Source organism: Ischnura elegans, chromosome 2 (assembly GCF_921293095.1).
Source record: "Ischnura elegans chromosome 2, ioIscEleg1.1, whole genome shotgun sequence".
Lineage (NCBI taxonomy): Eukaryota > Metazoa > Arthropoda > Insecta > Odonata > Coenagrionidae > Ischnura > Ischnura elegans.
The window spans coordinates 73,140,319-73,162,939 of NC_060247.1; the positions used below are offsets into that span (position 1 = coordinate 73,140,319).

General features: G+C 39.4%; 2 protein-coding genes across 3 annotated transcripts in view; one reads left to right on the plus strand and one right to left on the minus strand.

Annotated features, from left to right (window-relative positions):
• Nucleotides 1-22,621, minus strand: part of LOC124153964 — a 141,908-nt gene that overhangs the window by 40,166 nt on the left and 79,121 nt on the right. The window contains exon 1 of one of the 2 annotated variants that reach the window (XM_046527397.1): nt 1,285-3,346. The exons of the other annotated variant lie outside the window; for it this stretch is intronic. The gene's annotated coding sequence lies outside the window, so the exon portion shown is untranslated. Of the gene's footprint in view, nt 1-1,284; nt 3,347-22,621 lie in introns of those variants that run through there. 2 annotated transcript variants of the gene reach the window in all.
• Nucleotides 12,031-14,442, plus strand: LOC124153966. The gene is made up of 4 exons (XM_046527400.1): nt 12,031-12,332; nt 13,834-13,905; nt 13,987-14,044; nt 14,138-14,442. Exons 1-4 carry the CDS (start codon nt 12,187-12,189, stop codon nt 14,324-14,326), a joined length of 465 nt encoding a protein of 154 aa, XP_046383356.1. The 5' UTR covers nt 12,031-12,186; the 3' UTR covers nt 14,327-14,442.

Genomic DNA, 22,621 nt, shown 5'->3' on the forward strand with positions numbered 1-22,621 from the left:
AAAACTCGGAGGCTGAAAGCAACAATGTAATGACGCAAAAACTACATAAGAATGAATATTGCTAAGTATTTATACGAATTTCCAAGCCCTGAGGGTGACAATATGATTGTTGAAACGTTGGCGAGAACATAGTACTAAACAAAAAAATTCACTTCCGTACTTAAAAATAACCTGTTTGTGCATATTTGCACCCCCCCTCTCTCCAATAATGACGCCCGTTATCGTGACTACGCCGTTCAGATGTCCTTGTGAGGGCGAGGAAACAAAAGAATTCGTCCGCCCGATAGAAACCTTAGCTGCGAAATATAAAATCGGAAAATATACTCACTAACCCCTTCCTCCTTCCGGGGTTGTCACCCCCTCACTTTACTCGGGGGAGAGGGAGAGAGAGGACCGTTCCCTTAGCCAATGCCTCCATTCGAATCAAACCCTCCCCATTCACCTCTCCCTCAAAAATATATCCTCACCCCTTAGCCTCACCCCTTCCACCAATCTCCGTCTCTTCTTCACTAGGAAAACACAATATCTCATTCCCTGAAAAAAATTTGTTCATTCCACATGTTAACCTCACAAGTGCGTTGCGAGGGAAGGTGAAACATATTGAAGGAATAGTCGAAGAGAGGCGAGAAAATTAAGATCATCGAGTAGATACAGTAACGAGACGGAAAAAGATGACTGCTGGGCAGGGGAATCAGTGGATATAAGGGTGTTTCCTTTATTTGTGCTTCGTTTCATCTAAATATGAAAATATGAGTGTTTTGTTGCATCAGAAAATAAATGATAATTTGCAGCAAATTTGTTAAGAGTTAGCTAATTTTCTTTCGGACTTATCTCAACATTATATTGGCGAGGATGTTTTTTTCAGAGGATAAAATCAGAGAAAATAATTTATCACTCAATAGAATACGAAATGTTATACGTGTAGACCTCGAATGGAATACACGGAACAGGTTAAGAACGATGTGAAAGAGAAGAAATCCGTAGGTGTGAAAAGATTAGATGAGAGGAGGATTGAGTGGAGGGCTGAGTCAAACCACTTCTTAGGTCTGGGGTCACAAAATCTTAGAATTGCTAACAAGTGATGATAAATATACCCTATCCCATATTCCACATAGCTCTTCAATTGTTTTTCGTGAAAAGTTCCCGGGATCTCCGCCAGGGGAGAAATCCGTGATCGAAGGCTTTTGTTTCTATCTCGTGCACGTCCATCTCCCGCAGAGACGGGGAGCTAGATCCCGTGAATTTGTCACAAAAATCGTTTCCGATACATTTAAAGAGACTCACCGCCTCGGGAGCGCGTTGAACCCGACAGTTTGCCGCACGAATATCCACCTTCCCTCCACCACCACCACCACCTCCTTTTCTTCCTCCCCTACCACGAACAGATGACTACGACGACAGTAGCGACGGAGGAGCGCGACAGAGTCCGGCTGCAGCAGTGTAATAGTAGTGGCAGTAGGCAGGTGATTCGTTCCGTGAAAATAAAAAAATTGAACACGCACACACGCACCGAATAGTCTGGGGCAGTGCGCGCGACGTGCTGGGTCCGCGCTAAGCCGGCCGGCACGCCGGCTGCCGCCCGCCGCGACGGCTCTCACGAGGGGCTCGGCGTCTCCTCGGCCGGAGAGAGGAGGGCTAGACTCGCACCTCCCCTACACCCTCTCAGCTCCCTCCCCTCTCCCCAACAGCTCCTCCTCCTCACGGTGAACCTCCCCATTCCGCGCGTGCAGGGTATAGCACGCGTCTGCGATGCACGGCGCGAGCTGCGGAAGGGAGGGAGGGAGTTTAAGGGGGAAGTGACGCCCGCGCCCCCTATCCGATGCGGGAGGAAGATGGCGTGCAGTCGAAGAAAATTCGCTCGTTCAACGCGGGAGGGGGTGGGGGATGCAAGGACTGCTGTGTGGGTGGTGGGGAAAAAAGGATTTTTTTTGAAGGGGGGAAGGTTCGGGGGAATGAAATGCTTTGGAGAAGGTTTGCGGGTGGGATGAGTGGGGTTTGGGAGGGGAGGGTGGAAAAAAGTCTGTCTGGGAGCTCTGAGGGGAATTAGCGTGACGCGGCGGACGCGAAGCCGGGGTGGTTGGAAAGACACTTAGTTGATTGTCCTGACTGCCTTCAACGGTGTGGGGTGGATGGAAATACCTCTGACTCGATTCCCAGTTCTTGTCGCGGATTGCGAAGATCGTGTACAACACGAAAAGAAAATGACTACCTACCGTTTTCTAGCGTCGTGGTAGATTGGTGAATATTTTTAGGATATTGTACTCAGCATTATAGGACTTCATTAGGTCTCAGTATTGGAGGAGTATAGCGATATTGCTTGTAGCCAGGATACCGCGGTCTTCCAGGCTGTTTTCGTAAGTCGCTGTTATTATGGACATATTCTCTTCCTGTGTCTCTGCCTTGTGATCTCCTTCTTCACGGTTGAGTGCCATTAGGATATTCGTCGAGGAGTACAACACGGATTAAGATGACGGAGATGGTATTATTGACAGATCTCGACTACACTTGTAATGGCAGATCCACCAGGGTACTTCTTAGTCCACTAAGCTCACTCTGGGCAGGCTGACGGAATCAAATACAGTGTGGGAACACCATCACCATAATGGTTTGACAAGCCATTTTAGGAGGTATCCCGTTTCACAGGAAAACACAGTTAAAGTTTGTGTTCTCGCAATCAGCGTCAAAGAGTAATCGAGATTGAGCAGGTCAAATTCTAGACGTTATTCTGGAATTCCAAATCCTTCTCTGGACTCCGAAGACGGTGGAAATGGCCATTAATGAGGGTAGATGCGAGAATGGAGATATATATCCTAAAATCCATAAGGAAGAATTATGCAGGATAGGTGATTCACAGCTGAAATCCACAATATCTGCGAAGCACTTACGAAGGAGCACACGCAATTCGAACTGAGGCTAATGTTCCCACGTGGGCAGCCGTAAAGAGTCACTAGTACATGGAGGTGTGTCCGGAACAGTTGGCGAAACGTTCTAAATGCTTCTTAGATAGCTACAGGTCACCTAATTCCAGCGTTGGATTCACTCATGAATTATGTCGGTATCAGGTGCGGAGGAAAAATGTCGCGAACGTGGTTAAAGTTGATATCACACGGTTTATGGTGGTATGGGGTAAGGGCGAAAATATTTACGGTCCTAGATTCTTGATGGCGACGCGAGAAAATCTCGAAGCACAGGTCGCGGACGGGAGATAAAAATCCCGCACGGAGCCCCAGGCTGAGAGAGTGTTTTTCTTTACGTTTATTTCGCCACGTACGGAGCGAACGGTTGCCACAAGGTTCGGATCGTGACCCCGTGCGCCTTTCTTGTGACGCGCTACGTGTCGCGTGGGTCGTGAAGACACCTCTTGCCACTCGCGCGAATGTTAAGGTGAGGTAGACGACGCGCGCGCAGGGGGGGGGGGGGGGCGACGTGTGTCGAATATCGGGGGATGGGAATGTGTGCCTTATTTCGCCCCCCCCCCTTCCCCAACCGTGCATCCCGTGTAATGACCCTCGGGAGAAAGAAAAGGTAAAAAAAGTGCGAGATAAATGTGCAAAAAAATAGCGGAAAAATATCTCCCTCCGTCTTCATTTCCACCACGGCAGTACCTTCTCCTCCACTCCTTTTACAATCACCTTCTGTCCTCTCCCTTGGTTTCTCATTCCCAGAAATACTGATTTTTTTCTCTCATAGGTTTCCTTTCTTTTTCTCAGTTTGCTCTCTATGCGTCGAGGCTAAACTACCTTTTCTACTTTTGTTTCTCTTCGTCTCTATCGCTATCTCTTCTAACTTTTTTCCGTCTTGACGTAGCCAATCATTATCAGTTTAGCCCGGTATCGTCTGAATTATAATTTTTCACCGAATTTTGTGATAACCCTATATTATAAAATCAAATTATTTCTGAGTAATTAGGTGCAACATTTACACTTTTAGCACTAATAATTTTGGAGATACAGCCTGGCCTGGTACCTACCACTTTGCGTTTGAGGGGGTCAATAAATCGAAACTTAATATAAATTTTGAAATTCACATCCTAAAGCCTCAAACGTTAAATATTTGCTATTACAGCAAAAAAAAATTTTACATACAAAATTACGCTAAAACATCAAATCTAGTTAAAAAAAAGCAAACTTTGGGAAAAATGCCATTAAAAATATATATCTCATTTTAAAAGAAAAACCCTCTCGAAAACCCAAATACATTGCGATAAATAACAAGAAAGTGTGCGTAGAGTATTGAACTACCAGCTGGTACCATATGGTACCGCTGGTAGTTCAATGGTAGGCGTGAACGGGCTTATTATTTCAATCTTTGTTGAGCTTTAGCTGTGTAACGACTGGAGATATGTGTTTGTTAGAAAGAGGTGAATAAGTAAGCACTGTACAGGTACACACAAAAGGAATGAAGGAAATGGGCCACAATAAGATAAGGATGATGGACATTCAGAAGAAAAAAATACACGATACAAGACAGGTGATTGGAATGTAATAACAAGGAGTGTTTGCTAGAAAGAGGTTCACAAGGAAGGACTGTTAAGGCACATACGACTGGAATAAAGGAAATAGACCACAATGAGATAAGGATGACGGAAATTTAGGAGAAAATAATATTCGATACAGGGCTGATGAGTGGAACGCAATAACAAGGATATTGTCAAGACCTATGCGAACAGAGTAGAAGTAGGTAAACATGGAATGTGCTCGGCAGAAAGACTGGTTGTGTAGTCATGGAAGGAAAGAAAGAGGGATAAAAACGGACGAAAGAGAGAGATGATGAGAGCTGGAAGCAAATAAGTTTATTCGGACTCCATTGGTAGTCTAAGTTATCTGAGATGCGTAAAAATTGGTTCCTCATCCATTTTCATAAGGGCGGACTCAGCCGAGCAATTATAAAACTTTTCACGACACCTTTTCGTCGCCGAAAGCTTACTTACAAAAACTATAATATCCAATAAAATTATATTCAATAGTGAATAAACAAGCAAAATAGTAGTAGTGTTTTTCATAAAAAATCGATATTTTCCCGATCGAACTTCAATTTTTTTAGACTGCGCTGCGGTCGAAAACAAATTTTGGAAATTTGGGGTGCCGTTGATCCTAAGATCTTTCCTCTCAACTCGCCAAAGGAATATCCTCCCTTAAATCCGTTTGTAATTAGATTCAACCTTTTTTTCATGTATAATATTTCCCTGCTATAACCATCTATTTATTTGACTCCTTTCTGTTAGAACATCAGCTATTTCACTGTAAATCTCCCTCTCATGTCTTTCCGTGTTCTCTTGCTCTGTTGTACATGACCTTTTCATTTTCGCTTTTCATTTTATCTTTTCATTGATTATGGCTATCTTCCGTCAAATTCTCTATCTTCGTCACACTATTTTATTTTCTTGCTAGGCCAAGCATTATATCTTCACTACTAGTCCACCCTTTCAACTGAACTTTCTTATTCCCTTACATTCATTTTCTCCGCACACTCCGCAAATTTCTTTTTCTTTTCTTTTTCTCCTCTGTTATGAATTCGCTCCATGCTTTTCTCTTTTCTTTTCCCTTCCCCTTCCACCCTCCTTGCTTTTTTCTTTCCTTTGACGCCTTTTCTTCCTTACCTTTCATCATCTTCATCTTTCATCGTCTTCATCTCCTACGGTTCATCTTCCTTACACGGCATCCTTTTCCCTCTCTTTCTCATTGCACTCATTACCCAACCATCTCTTTGACTTCGCCTTTCATCTACCATTACCCATCTCACTCATTTCTTCAATCTCTTACAGATTCATATCCTTCATGTCCTTAGTTCTTGCGTCATGCTCTTGAGTACCTTACGAATACACGCCTCTTCATCGATCAATTTTTCTCATAGCCATTTATTGTTTCGTCTTTCATAGTGTGGTCTGACCCTAATCTACTATATTTTTTCCCATCAACTTCCTAACACTCCTATTTCATTTACCTAGGTCAGCTTAGTAGCCTTCTCTTCATATTTATTCGTGCAGTAATACCTTTTACTATATTTTCTTGTTTTCTCCTTCTCTTTTTCACTTATCTTCCTTACCTTTCCTACTCTTACACAACTTTTATATCGATGATTTATCTCAGGTTTCTTTGCATTTATTAAACATTCCTCTGGTATAAAACCCGATCAAAGACTTTGCAATGCCGACGGCTCGTTGAACAATCTTTTACAAAGCGAGACAGGTAGGCAAGGCAGAGTAAGTTGAAGGCTATCTTACCTGACCCTTGAGAAATTTATATTAATAATCTAGGGAGACGTGAGACATTGTGACGACTGTGACCCGGAGTAGACCATAAGTAGAGTATTTTAACGTATTTCGTCAGAAACCCTGAACGGTTCCTTCTCTTTTTATTGATCCTTATTGATTTCATTATATTTACATGCATATACTTCCCCTTCATCTTCTCTCGCCTATCTCAATTCATTTTTCATCTCGTTGTCATTATTTTTTTCTGTATCCATTGTTCTTACGCGTACGTCCTATTTCTCTAATGTACATCTCATATCTATTTGAAAGATATCTTTATGACCAGTACTTTCATTCCCTTCCATTACTCCTTTTGTCTTCCTGCCTCAACTTTTATCTTCCTGCCTACCTTTCTTTCTTTCACCCTATCTATCCAATTTTTATTGCTCCTTTTTTTGTTCATCCTCTCAGTTATACTCTGAAGGGAAACGGATCGCGTCTGAGCGGACTGCGTGGTCAGGATTGAAATCATCTCATTTCATGGTCATACCCAATCTCAAACTTCAATGCGGGTTTTTCTTTCGTCCTCCTCCGCTCCTCCGTCACGGCAGCACCTCCCTCACTTCCTTCTCTCCTGTTCTCTCTCCGTCTCTCTTACATTCTCCTTCTCTCACTCTCTCCATCCTCATCCCTCTTCCTCCTTCTTCTTCCTTCTGCCTCTGCACCCTATGTAGTAGTTGTATCTGCTTTTTTATTGATAGTATTTTAGTACGATTTTCTATTGTTAACTTTAAGAACTATGTTAGATGAATTTTTGTTATATAATTTCCGAAACACTTTCTTTTGTTTTAATTTTTAATCATAAAAGTACTTTAAACTTTAAATAACTGTCCTAAATATTTTTAATATTGCATTAATTTATATTTAATTGTATTGTATTAATTTTTATCGCATTGCATTATTTTGTTAATTTATAAAGCATTGTGCTGAGGCATTATCTTATATTGCATTAATAATCAACATTTTATTAATTTATTTTTAAAATTTATTTCATTGTGTTAAGTCGAAATTGCTGATTTCTCCATTTTATGTTTCTCAAAAAATGTAAAAATTTTTTCTTGTTCTGGTTTTTGAGGGGTATAGCCCCAGAGAAATTTCATATCATATATATCATTCATATTCCACGCATGCCTTATTAACCATTCTCTTCTCACCATCTCATTTTTCCTCTTCCGTCTTTCATTATTCTATATGTATAAAAGAGGATGTCTATTTGTCTGTAAGCTATACACTTCCATACTGTAACACGGATTGCGGCCTAAGTTTATACATGGGTGCATCTCATATTCATGAACCCAGTAGTGCTCCTTTTGGCTGCGTCCGACGCTTCGTTTTCTCATTACCGTTTGTTACGTCATGTCCTATAATTTCTGCCATTAGACATCCTGCCGGGTAGGCACACCTCCCGACTCGCTCGAAGGAAAACACTACTCAAAGGATTACTACACTTAACTATTATCATTCTCGGTGCAAACCTTTTTGCTGGGGTATGCATTCACACGACGTTTCGGTCGATGCACTTACGGACCCGCGTAACGATCAATGTTGAGATGCGGGAATATAAGCCGATCCCGTCTGCTCCAAGTTCCAAGTTTCTCACTTGTCTGGGACATCTATTTCTTGCCTAATCTTCTGCCATGTTAGCTCTATACTCTCCTCACAATTATCATGTTAACACCCCTACCAGTCTTTTCCCCTCCACGTTAATTTTACCTGTAGATTCCCGCATGGAAATCTCCGATTTACACTGTAGTTCTCAGCAGGCATGAAATCAAGTGCGGTCTAATCGTATATGAAGTCTGATCGAATTAGATCAAGTATAACATATTTTTTTAAATCAGAAAATGAGCTTAATTAAATACCGATTAGAGTCTGATCAGAAAAATACTCAGGTTTGATCTAGAACCTAGTGTAGTATGGTCAGAAAACCCGATCAGAACTTGGATTAGTTATCCTATTTAAAATTCAATAACTCAAGTTTCATTACGTGGTATTCCATTATAAGTTTCTTGGATGAATATCAATTTGGTACTTATGCCAATTTTTTGCTGAAAGAATTGGTATATTCAATAAATATTCATCCAAGGAACCATATCCTATTTAGATCTGTTTCTAATTTTTAGATCAGGTCTGCTCTAATATTTTCTTGCTGGTATTTCTTTCTCTCTCTCCACGCATTCGTCACGAGAATACCTTTCTCACTTCCTTGTCTCCTGTCCTTCCTTATACCCCTTTATTCTCCTTCCCTCATCACATTGAATCCTTGCATTCGCATGCCACATTACTTTTTTCCTCCCTTACCATATTTTTTCCTTCTCTATATTTCATTCTCTTCCCATAAATCTCGGCAGAATTTCAACTTTCACAATTTCTTTCCACACTCCTGCCCCATCTGTATCGCACTTTTTCTCCCCACTACTATCACCACTATCATTTTAATGCCCATGACAGCCTCTTGACCCCACGTTCATTTCATCTGTCGAATTTTGCTTGGAAACTTCTGATCATACTAGATTGAATTCGACCAGGAATGAAATCAAGTATCATGAAATTAAACAAAGTCTTATCCAATGAGATCATATCTCATCAGAAATGAAATGAAGTTTAATCGAATTAGATCAGGCCTGAACTGAAATTTTGATTTGGAGATGAGTTGATTAAAATACCCATTGGGGTCTCATCTGAAATTTATTCCGGTCTGATCTTAAACCTGATCTTGTCTGATGAGACGGAGTCATGAGGATTGTGATCAGCTAGTTTCCTGATATATATTTCATGTCTCAAATTTCCATGCGAAAATTTTTCTTCAGTCCTCCACGCATTCGTCACGACTCTACCTCCCTCATTTCCTTGTCTCGCACAGTTCGTACTCCTTACCCGGCATTCTTTTCTCTTTCTTACTCATTGCTTGCATAATGCAACCACCGCTTTGCCTTTCATCTACCATTACCAATATCACTCTTTGTTTCAATCTCTAGCAGATCCATATCCTTCATCTTCTTAGTGCTGCTCTTTGGTGTCTTACGAATTTGCTTATATTCATCGATCTATTTTTCTCGTTCATTCATCGTTTCTTCTTTGGGAATTTCACCTGATTACAGTCTCATATTCCCTTATTCGATCAACTTCCTTGCACTCCCATTACTTTTAAATCACTCATCTTTGCAGCCTTCGCTTCATCTTTATTTATATTATTTTAGCAATATCTGCTAGTATCCAGGCCCGTGCTGGGCCGCCGGGACACCAGGACGTATCCTGGAGCGCCCTCCAGTCTGGAAATCTTTGGCGCCATAATGTTCCGAAACTGAAAAATTTTACGCTCAGAATACTAACATTGATGAGTTAACTTGATTTCAATGTCGTCTCATTTAACAGTATAATATACACCGTTTTGGATAAAGAAACTAATAATTAAAATTAATATAATTCAATCAGGTAAGATTTAATTAAATCTCAAGAGTGTAAGGATTAATATTTCAAAATTTATTTATTTTATGCCCCCCCGGTAGTCCTCCCCCAGCCTCATTGGTGGCGCCTTCTGGCCATGGCCGTCCACCGCCCTAAGAAGTTGTCCAGCGCGGGCCTGCGAGTATCTCTACTTGTTTCTGTTTTTCTTTCCTTCTCGTTTTCTTCTATCCTCGATATATTTACTCTCTTCATTATCTTTACTACCCTTCTAAACCGTTTCTGTCGATTATTATTTCAGATTACTTCCTATTTACTAAATATCCTCTGGTCTTACACCCGGTCAAAGACTCCGTAAGGCAGACAGTTTTTGAAATTAAAAAAATCCTTGGTAAGTTGATGGCTATCTTACATTCCTTAAGATTTTTAATTTAGTAATCTAAGGAGAAGCGGGCCATTATACCCTGACTCGTAGTAGATTCTAAGTGTAGTATTATAATGTATTCCGTAAGTAATCCTGAGCCTCATTTCACTAGCTCAGCCTTCCCTTCATATTTATTGGCGAAGTAATAACAACCAATATATCATTCTGGTATGATACTTGGAGGAGGCGACCGACAGTTGAGGTAATTTGTGCAATTAGGGAATGGTAGGTGAGGAAGGGTGGAGAGAAACCCGGCGTCGGCATTAGCCTTGACGAGAGGCGGCAAGGGGACCACGGCTTAACGTCCCATCCGACGCGTCGGGCGACGGACGGAGTGTTGTCCTTGAAATGTCCTCCACGCAACATTTAATCAGGGATCGGGCAGTCTCTGTAAATTCTCTGCCACCGCCAGGGTTTGACCCCGAGCCCACAGAGTGGGAAGCCAACACCCTAGCCACCACACCAACCCGATCCCCATATATCTCCTACTTGTTTTATGCTCTCTCCTTCTCGTCTCCTGATACAAGGGTGTACCCAGCATCAAAACTAGAGGGGGGGGGGGGAAACCATGGGTTTTCAAGTTGTAGGTAAGATTCAAGCATGGAAAAGGTGAATGAAATCAACATTTTAAGGAAACTGTAACAGCTCTTTAATAGTTTTTAAAATTATTTGCATGAAAAAATATTATTTTCCTTGAAAACATTTGCAATTTTTGCTCCTAGAGGGGTGGTGGGCAGCTGCCCCCTCCTGCCCCTCGCTGGGTACGCCCATGTCCTGATATCTATATTGCTTCTGAAATTTTCATGCGAGCATTTTTCTTCATTCTTCCACGCATTCGTCGCGACCCTACCTCCCTCACTTCCTTGTCTCCTGTTCTCTCTCCTCCACTCTCTTTCTCTCCACCCTCATTCCTCCTTCATTTTCCCTCCTTTATCCTTTCCTTTGCACTCTTCTTTCTTCCCCTCGCTTCACCCTCAGTCTCTAGTGTACATCCCTCATTCTCCCTGCACCCTCTCTCTCCCTCTTTCTCTTCCTCACCCTCTCTCGCCCCTCCGAAGCGATCGAAGTTAAAAGAGACCTCTGCGAATGAGGAGGCTGGAGTTGGAGGGATGTGGGGATATCGTGCAACCCTTCCCCCCCTTTGCTCCTCTGCGGAGGGGAAGGGGGCAAGGCTGACGCACAGATGCCCCCAGACCTCTCACTTTCGTTTTTTCCCCTCCCTCCCTTTCTCCTCCGTTCGTGTTTATTTATATTTTTTTCACATCTGCCCAACCTTTTCCCTCTCTTCTTCTAGCTTTGCACCTTTCAAGCTCCCTTCCGTCCCTCCCATTCGCTTCCGCGTGCGGGGCACCTGGGACCTTTTTCATTCGGCACTCTCGCCATGGCGGGGTCTCGAAATTCTCGAGAGCGTCTCGCCACAAAACGTATAGACAGATCTAAACATTTTGAATTGGCTCGTTCGATCATTTTTTTTATTATTTTAAAAATATAGGAACTTGTATTTTTATATTTTTTGCACCGTCTCGAGGCTGTTACCCTTTCGCTGCTGAGTTGATGGAGTCACGAACTCCTGTGCGTGACCCCTTATTAGCTATTTCTCGGGCTGCCTCATTGGTCACAAGTATTTTGGGTCATTTATTCCAATTATGAGTAGAGTAATTCGGATCGAGCTGGCGCAATTTCTCGGAAAAGTTATTACCAATTGAAATATAACACAATGGAAATCGAAAGAACGCAGTGACCATGCAACCGTCGACATCGATCCAAGTCACGCATCGGTCTCCACCCACTTGGCAGCTCGTATCCACCCAAATCCCACTTGGCAACAAAAGCTGTTCTCTGGTAGAATTCCAACATATTTGTCTTACCTCTCCAAGTTACGAACCTTCTTCCGCGTGTTGGTATCCAACGCTTTCGTCTTCGACAAAAATGTGTTTCGATTTCATCACATTCCAACGACACTGTGCATTTCTCGAATTGAACCCGCCCATAGCCCCCCTTCTCTCGCACCCCAAATGCAGTATAAATTCACGTCGCTCAACCTCAGAAAATATTCACTTCCATCAGACCAGTCACCAAACTGCACGAGAAGACCAAATCCAACATGTGTCTCCAAAACTCACGAGAATATCAAGTCCAGCAAGTGTCTCCAATCTGCACGGGAAGATCGAGTCCAGCGAGTATCTTCAAACTGCAAGCGAAGTCAACTTTCAGCTATCCTGTTAACAAACTGGACGTGAAGCAGAAAGGGTGAGTACTATTCTCTTTAAAGCTAATTAAACCAATCGGTATTACCCTTAATAGCAGTTGACATTGTTCTCGCATCTTTCAATGTTATTACAAAACAATTTCTAGTAATTTGTCTGAAATATTTTAACTCGAGATCTTCGAATGTCGATATTTTAGTTTAATTATCCTTCCTCAATCGGAATTAAATGTTTACATTTTATCGGGAGGAATATCCACCCTATAGACGAATTATGCTTTCATTGGAAAACGAAAATGGATCAGCTTGGGATAAGTAGCAGGTTAATAAAAAGAACAGAAACCCGTCGATGTCATTATACATTTCTTAACAAATGATGTCAAGACGATAACAGTTAAAACCCAACGGGCGTTGTACTTCACTGATGGCATGATTCAAATGGGATTGAATTTCAAAAAATTTTATCAAATTATTTAACGAGATCTGTACGCTAAAGTTCTGTAAACCACCTGATCCACTCCACTAGTTTATCTGTTAACAAGTTTCAGGATAGTAATTTAACAAACAGAGAACGTATTCTTTCCTCGTCCGTTCTCGTCTTTTTGTCGGAATACACACATCATTCACGTTTACGAATAATTTTCTCGTGCCTATGAGCCTTGAAGCTTTCCCTCCCATTTAATAATTTAGTAGTTATTCTGTCCTCGCCTATACAGAAGACACTTTACACACTTCACACACACACACTTACCCCGTGGAGGAAGTGGAAGAACCCTCTACCACAACGGGAGAGGTATCGGAGACCTCGGTAATGCAGGCAGATGTGGTCGGCTTGCTCATTTTTATATCTTCTTCTTCTAAGGATACGTAGAGGTGAAGGGGGGAATACGGTGGTATTGACACGTAGAGATGAAGGAAGGGGATACGATGGTGATGACACGTAGATATTATATGTTATTAAGTAATCTATTTAGTTATGATTGCATAGGATGGATTTACTATGTTTTTCCTATTAAATTTTTTCAGAATGTCCATTGCTATTAGAATATTACATCCGTTTGCAGTTGTTCCTATACCTTGCTATGATTGTCCTGCTGGATACGATATAAGTGCTGTCCAGTGGGATATAGTTCCAAAGCGAGGGCGGGTTTTAATACCTAGCGGGATCTCTCTAGATATTCCTAAAGGATTTTACGGGAGACTCGCATCCCGCTCTAGCTTGTCGCTAAGGTATGGTGTAGAACTGGGAGCAGGTATAATAGATTCGGATTATAAAGGAGAATTAAAAATTCTCCTATATAATCATAGCGATGAAGATTTTTTGGTAAGAAGAGGAATGCGAATTTGCCAAATCATCTTCGAAAAAATCGCCACAGATGTTTCATTTGTGGTGATGACTAATGACGTTACTACCAATAGTAGCCGAGGCGTTGGTGGTTTTGGCAGTTCTGACTATCGCAACGTTATTTGATGTGAGTGAATTATGATTTCATACAATCTTTAAGCGTTTCATAGCTATATCTAATCTATTTTCTCTTCCCTTAGATTGGAGCATGTCACCACAGCCCAAGACACCACCATCGTTAACACCGATGCTGGGTTGTCTACCTCGACTGGGTAATTACTATATGTTATAATCATGTACATTTATAAGTATTAGACCCGGTTAATAACAAGTATCTGATTTTTTCCCCTTAGGTTAGTACCTATAACTAACCCTACGGCTATCTCGCCAGCATCTTCTGCTTCCTCAAAGGTATTTAACAGAGTGGGAGAGGTTTTTCCATTGGTGTGCATTGTCTGCGTGTACATTTTACTAATATTTTTGTTTCATCGTCTTTTTTTACAGATTCGTCAGAAATTCTTGGAGGCGCAGAATGCGTACTCTTTCGTTAAAAAAGAAGAGATGGAGTACGAAAAAAGATATGCCTTATCGAGGGTGGAAAATCTTCCAACGCGATATGGGCTAAAACTTGTCGGGCATGTGGAATTGTCCGGAAGAATTTGGAAAATAATAAAAATCTTCCGGGCGTTTTAAATTTAACACCATCGGAGATTATGCTATTAAATTACGAAGGGGTAAATATGAACGTTTATAGGGATAAAAATAATTTTTTTTAAATTGAGTAATTAAAAAAAAATTATTTTTGTCTTTATATACTCTCATTTTATTCCTATATTTATCCCTTTTTTAATCTTGTTATATTTATCCTTTTTTTAATTTTGCTATATTTATCCTTTATTAAAAAAAATGTATTGCTTGATATTATATACTCATATTATCCCCTTGCTTTATTTATGCCTTTCTTTAATCTTGTTATATTTATCCTTTATTAAAAATTATTATTATTATGTAAATAAAATTGTACCTAAATGTTTAATAATCTAAATATTTAAAAGCGTTGAGTGAAGTTAAAAGAAATTGAAGACATGGTTATTGACTTGTTGTTTATAAAGAGGTGTAAAAGTATTTTATATAATAGTTTGCTTATTTGTTAAAAAGAATGTTTTTTAAAATGTTTAATTTGTTTCGTTTTTGACGTGATGCGGAACGCAATACTTTAATTGCATCTGTTAATGAAATTGTTAATTTTTTAACAAGATATAACTTGTATTGTTTAATTTGGCACCCGCTGATAAGCCAATGTCGGCTTAGCGGAAGCAGAATGTTTACGATTTCAATTGAAAATTTAAAGTGTTGTATAAAACATTATTTCTTGTATACATATTTTGTAAATGAATTATTTTTATTAAAAAAATGTACACACCTTATTTACCTTTCCACTTCGATTAATTTTCCGAATATTATACTCCTATTTTCTATTTTTTTTTCGTGGATTAACTACTCCTGTATAATGCTACGATAAAACCATAATTAAGCTATGCATCAGATAAGCTACGCCATGACTCTTTTAATCTGTAAAACGTGATCAACTAACCTGCCTGCAACATTGCTAAACGAAACGTCCAAGAGACATCTGCAAGGCTGGGAACTTCGAAAAACAACAAGGAGTAATATACTTGGATTTGAATTTCTCTTTTAAATGATAGGTAATGGAATGATGATTTGAAATCAATGTAGTATCTTGTAATAATATGTGATAATTAAATATGGAGAATACAGCTTCCACTAATCGAATACAATCATTTTAATCCTTCAATCCGTTTGTTGTCTTGATCTCAAATGAAATGAGTTGACTTTGCTGGTTACTTTTTCGGTATATTACTTTGCGTAATCACTATCGTATTGATTCGATTATAAATGTTGTCGTTGCAATGTGATGAAATCGAAATGCATTTTTGTCGAAGACGAAAGCGTTGGATACCAACACGCGGAAGGAGGTTCGTAACTTGGAGAGGTAAGACAAATATGTTGGAATTCTACCAGAGAACAGCTTTTGTTGCCAAGTGGGATTTGGGTGAATACGAGCTGCCAAGTGGATGGAGACCGATGCGTGACTTGGATCGATGTCGACGGTTGTATGGTCACTGCGTTCTTTCGATTTCCATTGTGTTATATTTCAATTGGTAATAACTTTTCCGAGAAATTGCGCCAGCTCGATCCGAATTACTCTACTATTATGCTATCAGATAATCTTTCTATGCAACAGTAGGAATGCGTCGTTAGCTCCTTTGCATCCTAAGCCATGCAAATATTTTATATCAGGTCTCCTTTGCATTTATTCCTATCCACCTGTATTTCCACTACTATATTCATCAGACAATCAGACATACATTGGGCTTCCACATTTGTAAAGACCATTTTCATGGGCGATATATTCAGCGGTGTGCATCGTGCAAGTTAATTGTACTGAAAACCTAATGACCAGGTCATGAGAAGTGTCCGACATCCTTCATGGTCTTTTTATTTTAAAAGCCTGTTTGCACGATATATTATCTCGTAAAAGTAAAACATGAACGATTTTGGTGGACCGGAACGGAACATATCCGACTGCATGCAAGGGCGGGACCAGGATTTTTTTCTAGGAGTCTTCACATATTTAGGATTAAAAACTACATGCAACAATTACTGTACGAAATATACTCTTAATTGTAATATAAAAGTAATTTGCCTGTATATTTTTATATTAAAATATAAAATTTATTGATGTTTGTGTTAAAAATTTCGTCTATTTTTTAAGCGTCTGGGGTGGGGGCCACGAGCTCCCTGTCCCCCCCGTAATTCGCCTATGATTGCATGGACTAAATTAGGGCTGGTTCTTTTTTCTATTCATGCATTCGTAAAAAGTTGGGTGGTTACACGGAACATTTTTGTGTTTATTCACGCTCGTCGTAACCTACCTTTCTCTTAAATCTACCAAATTCTTTCTTATAACTGCGATTTAGGGTCTCAGGGAATAACCCCATTGAATTATTTGTACCTTTAAACTTCTGACGTCCGAAATTATGTAATTCTCGCGTATGAAAAGTTTGTGTTGTTAGCCTCTCAACTTTTTCCTAATCGCAAAGCTTCCCTTTGCTTACTCAAGAGTTTCCATTTCATAAACCGAATGCCATCAGTACCCAATTATCTCTAGTTCTTCACCTGTCACTTTCCCCACCTTGCTTTTCTTGTGTGTGTACAATGTGTGTATCCTGAATCCGTAGTCACTTGATGTTAGGAATTCACGAGGAGAGTCCTCGAAAATTTCGTGATCGTGCTTCCTCAAATCGAATGGACGAATTCTTTGTTCTTCGAAATGTCCCATGTTTTGACGCCAAATTTATGTCATTATAGCTGCTCGAAAATGTCGAGGTCTTGTTTATGCTTCTCTGCTATTTGCCTATAACTCGTTTTTTTGCAAAACTTCCAAGCTCTTTCCTGAAATTTATTTCCCTTCCATCTCTTTTTTTCCTTATGGTAGCCGTGGAACGGATTCCTTTATTTTGCTCAAAGTGTATCATTCAACCTTTACCCCCACCCGCTTCCATTTATACATGTTATTTGCACTAATAGGAAGATTAGATTCAATGGTGTCAGACGAGATGTTATGGAACATGTTACGAGAGTTAATAAAGAAAAGATCTTGCAATGCCCACTTAGACTTTTAATTGAGTACAACGAGTTTCAACGCTACTGCGCCATCATCATGTGCACTGGGTTTTTAAGGTAGAATTTTTCTTTATATAGTCTGCGAGAACCATCCTCCTCGCTCCCATTTTCGCACCAGTCCTCATACCCAGTCTCGCAGACTAAATGAAAAAATTCCACCTTTAAAAACCAGTGTACCTGATGATGATGCAGAAGCGTTGAAACTCGTTGTTCTCAATTAAAAGTCTAATTGGACATTGAAAAATCATTTTTTATTAATCTTCCAGGAGGTATTACACCTGAAAATTTACGCCAAAGCGTTGAACTCCATCGTACCTGAACAAATGAATGTTAGCAGGAATTATCGAGTGTAGAATTGTGAAATAAGAGATATTTTCCTAATAAAAGTGCATAAATATTCAGATTCTACTGATAATTTTCATTGGAACAGAACAGGATATGACCGTATGCAAATCAAATAGTCCAAATACTTGTGCAGCTAATTTCACCCCGGTGTTCGTTATCTTTGGCAGAAATTAGACTATAGAAATATCGCTTCTCTAATCGCAGAAGTTTATTATTATTTTAAATTAATAGTTCTTCAAGAACCGAATTCCTTTCATATAATATTTGAACCTAACAGTAGTGGAGAAGAATTATCAGAAAATCTTATGATCATAGTCCTTTCGCAATAACATTATTTGCTGACAGTTATTAATAATTAATTATTATTATTATTAGTTATTTTAGGTTCGAACTTCATTCATATCAATGACCAGATTAGAATTATAAATTTATTTCCAACCGCATCTTGTATGTCTTGTCGCCTTTGCATTAATAATTCTTTTTTATGCACTTCCGTTCGTATATATTTGACCGAAACGTGGATGAATAAATATCGTCTACTATGATGCAAGATCCTGAACCATTCCTGGAGGCTCATTACCTTGTAGAGGCTTTACCTGCATAAGCTATACTCTACATCTACATCGCAGTGCAGGTCTCATTTCTTTTTGCCCTCGCCCAGCTTTTGCCACCGCTCACATCCTTCGTCTGAACCCTATCATTTCCTGAAGGTATAAGCTTTGGGACTCAAGGGGTACCCCAAGGATGCATTATGGGTCCCTCGCTCTTTCCTGTTCGTTCTCTACCGCCACCACTAAGACATCTCATTACCGTGGCGGTATTGAATGCTTACATGCTCCCAGCATCGATTGACAACGATCCCTTTCTTCTCACGCGATTTTTTTTTTCATTTTACTCCAGTCCATGCTTGGATAAAAATCCTCCGGATCCGCATTTCTCCACCGCGAATCTCATACGGTCTTATGTCGAGTATAAAAAAATATTTTTTCTTTCAACTCTTCGTTTTCGACCTATCTTGGTTTCTTCATTTTTATCTTTCGTGAAAGAGGTGACGGTTTTGAGAAGAGAAAGAATCGAAAACGAGGGACTAATGAAGGTAAGTCTGGGTTCATTTCGTAATCCACGAGATGGTTGGAACAAGCAGCAAACGAGCTCCTTTGAGCTAAAATACGCCGCAGATTTTTTCAAGGTTTATCAATCTGAAAAGAGACACGCATGTTCTGTATGATGTTCCATTGAGTAGATTTCGTCACCCTAAAATCTTATTAATATTTTAATTCGTTTAGCCGTTAAAATTATTGTTCTGATTGACTTTAATTTCTGTATTAAAAATTACTTCTCGCGAAAATACTAACATTTATGCAGCATGTAATTCTAATTTCAATTAGGGATCGTCGATCTTGGTAATTTTTATCGTGGCATTTTCTGTTAATATTTACCAAAATAATTTTGGACGCTTGATTTTGTGCACGGAAATGGGAAAAAGTGACTAAATGAAATAATATATAATGTGAATTTTTGTGTCTGAGAGAGCTACCTAAATTTTAGGCCCAATTGAAAAAACGTCAAAAATTTACTTAAAATAAACAAACTCACCGACTCATTAAAAAAAAATATTATCAGTGAAAAAAAGTGTTCTTTCTTTTTACACCTCGAAAAGTCCAGTGTGAGGCTGATATTGGTTTCGCAATATTTCAATATTGGCGCATGCGCAGTGACAAAGTTACGCTCTTCTTATCGTAGCTTAAGGTTACGGTAGGCACCTAGCAATATTTTAAAATGATGAGTTCTAATGTATAATAATTATTATACCTAGTTTGATTTAAAATATGGGTTTGGCTACAAAGCAAGTGGCCGAAAGAAAAATTATAATAAATGTCTATTGTAGAAGTTACCCACTGGTTGAAATTGACGAAGCAGCTTCATAAGGTGAGATTCCATATTTTTAAGCCTTAAATTTTCAAAGGCTTTATAGACGCATCCATTAGTCTGAGAAAATGTGTCATAGCTGAAAATAGTGACGATTCTTCGCACTTTTCTTTTCCTACTGGATTGAAACGCATCAAACGGGTATACTCGTGTGTTGTTGTTAGCGAAAGCACCAACTTTTTGACCTTAAAAACGAATATTGTGAGCCTAGGACTAAATACCGTTCTCTAGTTAATTATGCAATGCCCGCCACCTTTCTGGAACCCCAATAAGGAGAATAATTAACTGTAGACTGGGAATTCTTCAAGAGAGATTGTTTCAAAGTATTTCCATACTTCTTCATACCATATTATATCCCCTTATTTTATTTATTTGCATATTGTGCATGTAGGTACAATAAATTCGACGGCGTTTTTCCCTTCTTCTTTGCCTATGCGATATTTATATCATTATTAGATGGTTATAATCATTCTACCTTGCAGTTCCCCCTTCCGAAGAACTCCATTGTAACGACGTACTCGTTTAATAACGTCCTGAAATGGATGTTATCAAAATGCTGAATATTGAGGAAGAATGTGAAAGGAAAATTTACGGATTTAATTAAAATAGAGGAGAAAGAGAATATTGAGATAAAAGTTACTTATCCAAAAGGTTTTTCTGCCAAGTGCTTCCTTTCACTGTCAGGTTTTAAGTCATTTCTGAAATGATCTCAAATTTAACTAAAAAAAAAAAAGATTCTTTTCGGCTATCTGAAAATAATTATCGGTATTTTGATTCAGCGTACTGTGCTACTTTATCTGCGACTCATTATCGTCAATTGTATTTTCTCCCGTTTATTTTAAGACAGTCTTTTGTTATGCCTGACACCTTTTACAACTGATATCACTAGCGTTGTTTACCATGAATCTTTGCTTTCCTTTTAATCTCTGAATTTTCTGATTAAGAATCGGACTAGGGCAATTTTCTGATTAAATATCGGAAGTAAGGCATTTCAACGAAAAATATCAGAAATATCAAAATATCAGAAAAAATCACTCTCGCCAGACTCTTCAAACTCTTCAAGGAGTAATTTCTTCCAGCATCACCCTTGAGAAGCGCGAATCCTCCCGAGTAATGACAGTCTTATCCTTACCTTATCCAAATCAATCCTCCCGAGTAATTATAAGTTTTAGACAGTCTTTTGTTATACTTATAATTGTTACAGTTGGTAACACTGGCATTGTTTACCATAAATCTTAGCTTTCATTTTAATCTTATGAATATGATTTTAATCTTATAATTATGATGAAGTATTGGAGTAATTAAAAAAAACGGCAATGGTAAGAATGTGTTCGCCCTGGCCAGAACCTTCAGACTCTTACAGGAGTACATTCTTCCAACTTCACCCTTGAGAAGCGCGAATCCTCTCGAGTAATAGGTTCGACCCGTCTCTCGCCATTATGACACTCTTTTTTTTTCTCTTCCCCGACCCCTTCAACCCTTGTCCCCTTCCAGCCACCTTTCATAAACCTTCGACCCTTCACTCTCGCTCTTTTTTTTCTCATCAGCCCGGACAAGTTGATTCCCCTCGTGTGGCCTTTTAGCTCATCTTTCTCAGCTCGTCGCATCGATTTAGTATTCCATTGCATCCTCAGATCTCACGTGGACCGAATAGGGTGGTTTCCTTCATCAAAGAAAACGAAAGGCATTGATTGCGACTCGTTACCCACCATTAGTGTATTCATAATACACAAATTATTTGGTTTTTGAAATAGCGGTTTAGACGAATGGCAAGGGTCAAATTTTATCCTCATTTGAAAAACGCCAGATTGGCGCCCATGCGATTCCCCTCCACGTGACGTCACAGGGACCTAGTTTCTACACGAGAGGATAGGAGTTATACATCGTCTGAGGTTACCAATGCATGCATGAGGCACAGAGCTCAGGGAAACATGTCTTAATAATCACCTATTAAAACTGGCTAAGGTCGGAAAGTTTTCTTCGTTTGATAAGGTATTAATAAACCTTTTTTAAGCCAAGCGCTACCAGCCAGCAAGGTACTCAACTACCCGCTAGCAACCTGCGTCCTATCAGCGCTCAGAGCCTCGATCAAGTCACCTCACAAGGCGGGAGGGGGAACCAGAAATGCGTCGCACGGACTTTTTCCCATCATTCCTACTTACGCGTCGCGTTTTCGCGCGCTTGAAATTTTTCACTTTTCATTTAATCACGAAAAATAGATATCGTCATTTAAAAATCTAAAAGCGTGAAATACGTACTCCAGGAGTAATAATCTTTCGATTTAGGCAATAAAAAAATAATAGGAAACCACCCTATTATCAGAGTCAATGCTTCTATTGATGTGTTAGCAGTATGAAATAAATGGTGGGGTATGGTAATTTGTGAAAATCCATTCTAGGATATGAGGTGAAGATACTTTGCACTTTTCCACTTAAATATTTATTTAAAAAGTAGTCAACATTTTTCACTTCACTGTAGCAACCGCAGACATCACGATAGTCCTGCTGATGCTGTGGTGCAGTGAAATATTTTGATTCCTTTTTAAATAAATACTTAAGTGGAAAATATCCTCTGCTATTAATACTGGAATTTTGATTTAATATCGTCGTATGAATCCATTGGAGTAATGTACCGGCTGCACGGCCATAGGGTAAGGAACTTTTGAAAAGTTGGTGCATAGGTATTTAATAGCAAATTTGAAAAAATAAGGCTTAAGGTATATTTGAAGCTTATATGGATGATCGACCTATACTGAAGTAACACCATATACCCTTATTTATTCGAGAAAAGGTGTTATTTTCCAATTCCCTCAATGCAATTAATAACATTCTGTTCAAACTCTCCTAAAAGATATGGAGAGTTTGATATTTCCCCAAAAATTGGCCTCCAGCCGCAGACTTTAACTGAACGCTGCTCATAAGAAACATTTTATTATGACTATGAAAATATATTAAGTGGGTCACTGCTTTGATTGAGATAATCGAAGGAAAGAGTAGTAAATTGTGT

What these genes read in the sequence shown, in the direction of transcription:
- LOC124153966 (XM_046527400.1), top strand. Translation starts at nt 12,187, where the DNA reads ATGTGTCTCCAAAACTCACGAGAATATCAAGTCCAGCAAGTGTCTCCA. An exon ending in CTGGACGTGAAGCAGAAAGG is followed by an intron (nt 12,333 to 13,833) that starts GTGAGTACTATT and finishes CTCTTCCCTTAG; the next exon opens with ATTGGAGCATGTCACCACAG. An exon ending in GGGTTGTCTACCTCGACTGG is followed by an intron (nt 13,906 to 13,986) that starts GTAATTACTATA and finishes TTTTCCCCTTAG; the next exon opens with GTTAGTACCTATAACTAACC.